The sequence below is a fragment of the Agrilus planipennis genome, unplaced genomic scaffold (assembly GCF_000699045.2).
Source record: "Agrilus planipennis isolate EAB-ADULT unplaced genomic scaffold, Apla_2.0 scaffold18, whole genome shotgun sequence".
Lineage (NCBI taxonomy): Eukaryota > Metazoa > Arthropoda > Insecta > Coleoptera > Buprestidae > Agrilus > Agrilus planipennis.
In genome coordinates this window covers 1172053-1182232 of record NW_020438920.1, presented here as the reverse complement: position 1 = coordinate 1182232, position 10180 = coordinate 1172053, and the positions used below count along the sequence as shown (strand labels likewise).

Sequence of the window (10180 nt, the reverse complement as noted above, 5' to 3'; positions counted from 1 at the left end):
TATAGACGAATAAAATTATTACTAATAATAATAACCGTAAAATAAAATAACAAAATTAAAACGAATATTTATAATCAACAATTATTATACAAACTGTACAAAGAAGAATGCGGAATTGAAACTATACTTTCTTTTCTAAAATTGTTGTAAAAACATGGACAAATTGAAAGATAAGCCAAAAGTCCTTCGCATTCCGAACTAACGACTCAATAAGAAAAAATAAAAAACCGTACACATCATTTAAGGTTACGAAGGTTAACGAAAAACAAAACAATTACGCCTTAACATCATTAATTTATTGATTTGGTACAGTAGAATTATTATGAACTTTTGAAGTCGAGCAGTCTGATCCGAAATGATGTTTATGTTATACATATCAGTGTACAATTACTATAAACAAGTACAGCTGCATAATGATGATATAAGGTGTACTACGTACATGCACTTACTGTATGTCCAAGTCAACCTGTGAAATTCGGCATGTTTATATACAGCTAGGCAACTTACAAAGCAGCGCTGTTTAGTGTAGTGGCTAATTACACTACATTAGTGGGGTAGATAGTCAAATTTGCCATTTTAGGAGTTGTGCATAAACTATACTGCTTTGTAAGGGCGGAAGGAGTCTGGTAAAGTGCTGTTCTGGACTACATGTGTGGGAAGTGGGTTTTCCCCGGAGCGCAACGTGTTTTTTTTTATTTTTTACGGTTTAAGTTTTAAGTATCAGTGTCTATTACCTACAGTACTTTTTGTTTATAAGACTGGCTAGTCCTGAATTATGCTGTTGCAGAAGATTTTAAGTAAAGAAATTAAAGTAAAATTTCAATGAAAATTTCATTTCAAAAAAAGTGCGAGTCCTACACCGAAGGTTCTATACAAACTTATAGCGTAAATAGTTTGTCCATCATGGGAATCGAGTCTCGAAGATGTTTTCTGAAACGCCTAGGCGGAATTGATAGAAACGATTTATTTAAATCGGCCGCTGTATATACCCCAATAATTGTACAACTGTTTAATCGTTGATGTAAAGATTATAAACATTTCTTTAGCTTTTGAGTAATTATTTTACCATGGACTTTATTCGTAAATTTTTTAAGGTTTACGTATTAAATTTCCGTCACCCCAACTAGAAAAAAAAATTGTGAGAATATATTGTTGATCAAAATTGAATATTATTACTATAAAAAAAGTATTAAACGTCTTTTTTTCTTCGGTAAAATCAAATTGCAAGACGGTAGGAAAAGACAAGACGAACGAAGTATACCCTTATATTATCAGACATCGTTATCTGAGATGCAAGAGTTATTAGCGTTGGGCTAATAACCGCAGTATTATACGTGGAAGCGATGTTTTCGAAACAAAAACTAAAAAGTATGATGGTAATGCAGAACTGATTGCATCTAGAGGGTTCGAGTTTGCTTACATTTACAATGCGTCACGATAAATTAAAAGTAAGAGAATTGTTTTTTCTTTAAATTTTAATTAAACTTTTTCTTTCAGACCTACTCCGGCCTGTTTTGTGTGGTAGTAAACCCATACAAGAAACTGCCAATATACACAGAAAAGATTATGGAAAGGTACAAAGGGATAAAACGGCACGAAGTACCACCACATGTTTTTGCCATTACAGATACTGCCTATCGTTCTATGTTACAAGGTGAGAATTTTTTTTATATTTGAAGTAACTTCTTTTTAAATTAAATATTCACTTGCCTACATTATAAATATACGTTATTAATTATTATAATGAGGTGGCATAGTCTCCATTTACTAACGATAAAGCGTTGTTTTCCTTCGTGTGTCACGAAATTCTTTACGGTCGTGTAACATATATAGTCCAAATGGAGATTATTCCCACTAACAATAGTTGACCCTGGGGAACCGCCTGACAATTCTGGATTTTTGACGTCTATTAAGTAGGAAGAGCAAAGTCAGCGGAATCAAAAACAGAAACCCTAATTAAATGCTATTTAAACGTCCCAATGAGAAATTAAATGCTCTGGGATTTTTTTTTTCAAAAATTACTGCTTTGCTAGCATAAGATTAAGTTAGTTCAGTATGAGTGAAATTATTTTCATCACATAGTAATTTATTAAATACTTCGAAACAGGCCTGTTACCAATTGAATTTTTTTTTCCAATAAATAAGACTTCTTGACATGGACAGTACGTTGATATTGAAGGGACCACGTTGTCCTTCCTTACTTCCTACTTAATGGACATAGATTTTTATCCAAAGCTTTTTTAAGAGAATTTGGGAGAGTGGGATAAATGATTGTACATTTAGTTACAATACTGTAATGGCAAGATTATATTACTTGTAAACACCATTTGAAGAAGTTTTACAAAATTTTGAGTGATACGTCTGTTATTCTACGTTGCTCATTTTTAGGCAAAAATTGGAATTATTGTCAAACGCTCAATATATAAATGAATTTTTTTGTATGTCGATTAATTGGAATACCGTCTCAAGTTTTTTTTATTTTTTTTAAGACAAATCCCCATATAGGTATCTATCGCTGAAACTTACCTGAAAGTTTAAAAAATGAAAATTAGAATCAAAATTATTCCAGCTTTTGTTAACAAATTAAAGAGATTAGATCACCACACGGAACCAAGATAATAAGGCGCGTTTAAGAAATTGAAAATATTTTTCTAGTATGTCTGTTAATTTAAATATATCTCATGTATATAGCGCAATATGTAACAGTTATTTATCTAAAAATCAGTTACATACATCACTATGTCTTTATATCACTGCTTTATGTATGTGAACTGTCCTGTATCGACTATATACTGTCGGATGTTCGTCACTTATTTATGCACGAACATGGAATATTCTTGATTATATATTTCCTGAAACTTCCCGTTAGTTATGCCAGTTTTCCTCGCTTTATGAACCATGACTGCTAGATTTTTGGTACATCAAAGCTACCACCGGTATCGATCGCCTGCGGCATTCGTCCGTCCTAACTTTTATTTTATTTATCGATTTTTTGTCGATATCACCACGTTTTATATTTTTGTTGTAACTTTCAGAAAGGGAAGATCAATCAATACTTTGCACTGGTGAATCTGGCGCGGGAAAAACAGAAAACACAAAGAAAGTTATTCAGTATTTGGCCTACGTAGCCGCATCGAAATCACCAAAAGGTTCTGGAGCGGTAAGTCCTCAATTTCTTAATTTTTTTCTGCCACAAGGCTTGTAAATACACAAATACCTCTTTTACACATCAAAAGCAGTTTATATTAGTTTTGTTATTTATTTCTAATTTCGTTTTCTTTGCATGTTCCTTGTTGTCTTTTGGACTCTGCAGAAAGACCTTATCGTAAGTAGATTGCTTTTCTTTTTTATTGCCTAACGTGGTGTTTAGCGCCCAATGCTATAAAGCTTATAATACAAAAAACAATAAGCCACAAGTAAACATACTATTTTTATATTGTGTGTAGTGTGTAGTATATTACTTTGCTTACTGAAACGAAATTGTCGAAAGAGACGTCTTTAGGAAGATCTATATTTTGTCAAAGAAGTGTTTTCTGTAGTTATATAGGTATAGTAAAAATACAGTGTACTGTATAAACAATAACGTTTGGTGAGTTTGTCGGTAGTGCTACTGCCTAAAAAGCTCATATACAGATCAGGAAAAAAATGAACCTGTTAAAGGATAAGACGTAATAGTGTTTTGGACTTCAATAATTTGACCATTGCGTACATATGTAGTACATGTATTAATGTTAAATAATATCAGATGCTTAAAAAAGGACTTGCGTTTATACAGGACAAACAATTAAAATTGATGCTGTAAATTTATATCCTCTTTAATATTAAACAAAATAATTCGAAGTGGTCCGTATTTTGTCGAAACTGCCAGACGCGGATCGCGATTTCGATCTTTTTGGATCTCATCAGCTCGTCGCAGCTCCGACAGAACACAGATCAACCTTTACCTGCTATCTTAACAGCGCGTTTTAGAAAATACCACAAATGGCGTGGAGCATACGTAATCCTCAAATGTAGTATCGTACTACAGATGGCGCTCACCACGCCATTTGTGGTATTTCCTCTTTAATAGTATTATTGGACGCAAGGAGGAGGATCAAAAAACGCTCGTCAGAGTTTTTATCAAATTATTTTAAAATTATAAACAGACGTTTTATTTACATTTATTCGAGCCTGAACCATCGAAATCTAATTTTACTTATATCTAATATGAACCTTCAAGGCATTGATACTTTCTGTCGCTGTATTTCGGTTATTCCCTGTATTAAGAAATTTCTTTTTACAATATTTACTTACAATTAGTCTCTCAGTCTGCTCAGATAAAGCGAACCAGTTAAGCAATTCAAGTTGTTAATTGCATGGGTTGTATATATTGTACATAATATATATATATATATATGGTAATGGAATTTTAATATGCATATCATAATATGACAATTATGTATTTAAATTAAATACGCTATATTCTTTAACGCTATAGCACAGCCTTTTGGCTTTCTTTTATAAATAAAAAAAGAGATGTTGAAAATTCATTTTCACTTATTCTTTTACATGTTTTAAACGCCAGAGCCCATCTAGGGACTTTTCGGTATGTATAATGTAAAAGTTGGGTGGTTGTGTTAGAGTAGCTTTCACAAAAACATAATGTTTTATGCCACCTACGCTTTATCGTTATTGTTATTTTTTTCAATTAACAAAGCCGTTAGTTTTGAATGGCGTATTTATAACATTTACTAGTGTGCAGTGCTGGCCAAAAGTTACTCACCTGTACAGGGTGTTCTTCAACCGTTAACTAAGTTTCGGGTACCACGTGCATTCAATTTCGTTAAAAAAGAAATGGTCCTATAAGCCAATTTTATAATCGAAATTGTATAAAAATTGCGTTGCATCGAAAAGTAACGACCTTTTCAGCTTGACAGCTGTATAGTGTTATGCAGAACTTTATGCGATGATTTCGGGACATCCTGTACATATACATAAATTTAGTATACAAAAAAAGAAGAATACAAGTTTTTTTTTATAATTAATAAATATAAAAATAAAATGAAAGTATGAATTTAAAGTTCACCACTTTTAAACTTTTGAAATGTACTGCCCTACCTTTTTTATTTATAACACTGCATTTCATTTGTGTTATCATTTAAATAGCATTGTTATCATATTATGACAGAAAATGAATTACTAACCAACTTCAGAAAGCCAAATAAGTTAATGTAAAAATTTACTTCAAAAAGTATATTTAGGATAGAAAAATAGGATATGGTGTGATGTTTAATGTGCTTTAAAAAATTTGTAAGTATATTGTTTATTAATAAAGAAAATAGTTTTGGAAGAAATGCTTGGAACCCACAATGTACTTAATTAATACCTACGTGGATTATATTTATGTATCCAACAATGTTGGGATATTTTTAGATTTAAAAACTGAGCTCATTTACAAATTATATTACCATTAATTGAGTGAATTTAAACACTTTTTTATGCCATTTTGTCTTTACTAACACTTTATTAATGTGGTATTATTTGTTTTTTTTTTTAATTCAAAATTCATAATCATTAAAGCACAGCTTATATCTCGTGCTGCATAGATGTTTGTAGTTGAAACAAATGATGTATGAAACTCTAATAAAAAAATTTCTTTAGGGAAGCTTAGAGCAGCAGCTACTTCAAGCCAATCCGATTTTGGAAGCGTTTGGTAACGCCAAAACAGTCAAGAACGACAATTCTTCTAGATTTGTAAGTGGATTCTCATGTAGTTTATTGGAAATATAAAGTATTGGTGGTGTTTTTTTGTAGGGTAAATTCATTCGAATCAATTTCGATGCATCGGGGTATATTGCTGGTGCCAACATAGAAACTTATCTCTTAGAGAAATCACGTGCCATAAGACAAGCGAAAAATGAAAGAACTTTTCACATTTTCTATCAGCTTCTTTGTGGAGCATCAACAGAACAGAAAAGTATGTATAAATATATGGATTCAAAAATATTGAAATACATATAATTGAGTAAATTCCACAAGTAGTTTCGTAATTATTGACGTGTTTAATCATTTATTATTTTCTATTTTGATATTCAAAAAGTTGTAGATAATTAAGACATATCATATCAATGGGTAGGTACTACTTATTTGGCATTTGGAATAAAAAGTGATACTACATATTTTATTGTTTTAATTAGAATTATTTTTTTTTCTAGAGGAATATATTCTAGAAGATGCAAAAAGTTACACATTCCTGAGCAACGACAATCACATCGTACCCGGTGTAGATGATTCGGCAGAATTTCAGAATACTGTCAAAGCCATGCATATTATGGGATTTACCCCTGAAGATTTTCACTCCATATTCCGAATAGTCTCCGCGGTCATGCTCTTTGGCACTATGCAATTTAAACAGGATCGAAATTCGGATCAGGCTACTCTACCGGATAATACTGTCGCGCAGAAAATCGCTCATTTACTGGGTCTGTCCGTTACCGATATGACGAAAGCCTTCCTTAAGCCCAGAATCAAAGTTGGAAGAGAATTTGTAACTAAAGCACAAACAAAAGAACAAGTAAGTTTTTATAGAAAATACCATGAATTCTTGACTGTAAATACTTTTAAAGAAAATCTATTTATTTAATATATTTTCATTTTCTTAGGTGGAATTTGCTGTAGAAGCAGTTTCTAAAGCCTGCTATGAACGAATGTTTCGATGGTTAGTAACAAGAATAAATAGGTCTTTAGGTAGAACAAAAAGACAAGGTGCTAGTTTTATTGGAATTCTTGATATTGCTGGTTTTGAAATATTCGAACTGAATTCCTTCGAACAATTGTGTATAAATTACACAAATGAAAAATTACAACAACTTTTCAATCACACCATGTTCATTCTCGAACAGGAAGAATACCAACGTGAGGGAATCGAATGGAAGTTTATTGACTTTGGTCTTGATTTACAACCAACAATCGATTTGATTGAAAAGCCGATGGGTATTATGGCTCTTTTGGATGAAGAATGTCTATTTCCAAAGGCCACTGATAAAACGTTCGTTGAAAAATTGGTTACAGCGCATACAGGTCATCCAAAATTCAAAAAGAGCGATTTCCGCGGTATCGCTGATTTTTCGATTATCCACTATGCTGGCAAAGTTGATTATTCTGCTAACATGTGGTTAATGAAGAACATGGATCCTCAAAACGAAAATGTAGTGTCTTTGCTTCAAAATTCCACAGATCCTTTCGTTGCACATATCTGGAAGGATGCCGAAAGTCTTGGACGCGCAAAAGGCATGTTCAGAACAGTTTCCTATTTGTATAAGGAACAGTTGACGAATTTAATGGTCACTTTAAGAAATACTAATCCTAATTTCGTTCGTTGCATCATTCCTAATCACGAAAAACGCGCAGGAAAGATAGATGCTCCTCTTGTTCTGGATCAATTGCGTTGCAATGGTGTTTTGGAAGGAATCAGGATTTGTAGGCAAGGTTTCCCCAACCGTATACCCTTCCAAGAGTTTAGGCAACGTTACGAACTTCTGACGCCAAATGTCATTAACAAGGGTTTCATGGACGGAAAGAAAGCTTGTGAAACCATGATCAAATCTTTAGAATTGGATTCTAATTTATATCGTATTGGCCAGTCTAAGATTTTCTTTAGAGCAGGAGTATTAGCTCATCTTGAAGAAGAACGTGATTATAAAATCACCGACCTTATTGTCAATTTCCAGGCCTTCTGTAGAGGCTTCTTATCTAGACGTAATTACCAAAAACGGGTACAGCAACTTAATGCGATACGCATTATCCAGAGGAATTGCAGCGCGTATCTAAAATTACGCAATTGGCAGTGGTGGAGACTTTACACAAAAGTAAAACCGCTCTTAGAGGTAACAAAGCAAGAGGAGAAACTTATGCAAAAAGAAGATGAACTCAAACAAGTTAAAGATAAATTGGATGTGCAAATCAAAAACGCTCAGGAATTCGAGAAGAAATATCAACAGGCCATTGAAGAAAAAACGGTTCTTGCAGAGCAACTTCAAGCTGAAGTCGAACTTTGTGCAGAAGCCGAAGAAATGCGAGCTAGACTAACTGCTCGTAAACAAGAATTGGAAGAAATTCTACATGATTTAGAAGCGCGAATTGAAGAAGAAGAAGAACGAGCCAATGCTCTAAATAGTGAAAAAAAGAAATTACAACTTACTATTCAGGACTTAGAGGAACAGTTAGAGGAAGAGGAAGCCGCACGTCAAAAGTTACAATTGGAAAAGGTGCAGTATGACGCGAAAATTAAGAAACTTGAAGAAGATTTAGCATTAAGTGACGATACGAATCAAAAACTTTTAAAAGAGAAGAAAGTTTTTGAAGAAAGGGCTAACGATTTAAGTCAAGCCTTAGCCGAAGAAGAGGAAAAGGCGAAACATTTAGCCAAATTGAAAACAAAACATGAAACTACAATTGCTGAACTCGAAGAAAGACTTCTCAAAGATCATCAACAAAGACAGGAAACTGACAGATCAAAGAGAAAAATTGAGTCGGAAGTATCGGATCTGAAGGAACAGTTAGGCGAAAAGAGGACCCAACTGGAAGAACTGCAGTTGCAATTAGGTAAATTAGTTTATTTGGGAGTTAAAATCTGAACCAAGACTAACAACTGTATTATTATTATAGGTAAGAGAGAAGAAGAGTTAGCACAAGCTATGGTTCGTGTTGATGAAGAAGGAGCTCAGAAAGCTCAAGCTCAGAAGGCTTTACGAGAATTGGAAAGTCAGTTGGCCGAACTTCAGGAAGATTTAGAAGCCGAAAAGGCTGCACGTAGCAAAGCTGAAAAAATGAAGCGAGATTTGAACGAAGAACTTGAAGCCCTTAAGAATGAACTTCTCGATTCCCTCGACACTACTGCTGCCCAACAGGTAGAGTATTCACAATGAAATTGCATTTGATACATAATCTCTACTTTATATTACAGGAGTTAAGGTCAAAGCGAGAACAGGAACTCGCAACATTAAAGAAAACCCTCGAGGAAGAAACACAGTTACATGAAGTAACTTTAGCAGATATGAGACATAAACACAGCCAGGAAGTAACGGCTATCAATGAGCAATTGGAGAACTTGAAGAAAACTAAGACTGGATTAGAAAAGTCAAAGCAGTCGTTGGAAGCTGAAAATGCTGATTTAGCAACTGAACTTCGGAACTTAAGCGCTACCAGACAAGAGAGTAAATTTGAGGTCTTACCTAGGAATATATATTTTTACCTAAGTTTTGTATATTTAAAGGTGACAGACGCCGAAAGCAAGCCGAAAGTCAACTAGCTGAAATACAGGCAAAACTTGCTGAAGTAGATAGGTCTAAAGTTGAATTACAAGACAAGGTTATAAAGCTACAACAGGAAGCAGAATCAATGGCACAGCAGCTTGAAGAAGCTGAACTGAAGTAAGCTTTTACTTGTTTTGTCGAGTTTATGATAAATTATTTCTTGTCCACATTATTATATTGAAATGAAGCTTCGAAGAAAATCAGATCTTTAGTGCATTAAATAATTTTCTATCTTTTAGAGCTTCTGCAGCTCTTAAGAATCAAGGAACCATCGAATCTCAACTTTCAGAAGCTCAAGCAGCTCTGGAAGAAGAAACACGACAAAAATTGGCTCTTAGTTCAAAACTGAGGCAAATTGAAGCAGAAAAAGAACAACTTCACGATCAACTTGAAGAGGAAGAAGAAGCAAAACGAAATTTAGAAAAGCAAGTAAGTAAAATCAAAGTTTAGCAATTTTTTTTGTACTTATATTTTATTATTTCTTTCTTGTTGCCAGGTGGTTACATTGACTGTGCAAATACAGGAAGCGAAAAAGAAAGCTGAAGAAGAAGCTGAGCAAGTTGTTGTACTTGAAGAACTCAAGAAGAAATTACTTAAAGATTTGGAAGCATTGCAACGACAAGTGGAAGAATTGTTGGCTGCTAATGACAAATTAGAAAAAAGTAAAAAGAAAATAGCAGCAGAATTGGAAGATGCCAATATCGATCTTGAAACGCAAAGACAGAAAGTAGCTGAACTCGAAAAGAAGCAAAAGAACTTCGACAAGGTAGGTTATTTTAATGTATATTAAGCCCCTGATCTAATACTAATAATATACAAATAATTCATAAGTAGTTTAAGCTCTGCCTAAAATTTCAAGAAGACTATATTAGCATGTGAAATAATTA

At 33.5% G+C, this 10180-nt stretch overlaps 1 protein-coding gene across 4 annotated transcripts in view; it reads left to right on the top strand.

The window, feature by feature from the left end:
* LOC108744086 (myosin heavy chain, non-muscle) overlaps positions 1-10180 on the top strand; it is a 71169-nt gene that overhangs the window by 54143 nt on the left and 6846 nt on the right. For 2 of the 4 annotated variants that reach the window (XM_018479675.2, XM_018479677.1), the window contains exons 2-13: positions 1498-1654; positions 3036-3160; positions 3314-3325; positions 5641-5733; positions 5794-5956; positions 6195-6553; positions 6642-8583; positions 8647-8888; positions 8945-9194; positions 9254-9410; positions 9533-9722; positions 9790-10059. In XM_018479675.2, the coding sequence (XP_018335177.1) occupies positions 1498-1654; positions 3036-3160; positions 3314-3325; positions 5641-5733; positions 5794-5956; positions 6195-6553; positions 6642-8583; positions 8647-8888; positions 8945-9194; positions 9254-9410; positions 9533-9722; positions 9790-10059 (3960 nt within the window). Of the gene's footprint in view, positions 1-1412; positions 1449-1497; positions 1655-3035; positions 3161-3313; positions 3326-5640; positions 5734-5793; positions 5957-6194; positions 6554-6641; positions 8584-8646; positions 8889-8944; positions 9195-9253; positions 9411-9532; positions 9723-9789; positions 10060-10180 lie in introns of those variants that run through there. The other 2 variants (XM_018479678.1, XM_018479676.2) reach the window with 2 other exon arrangements.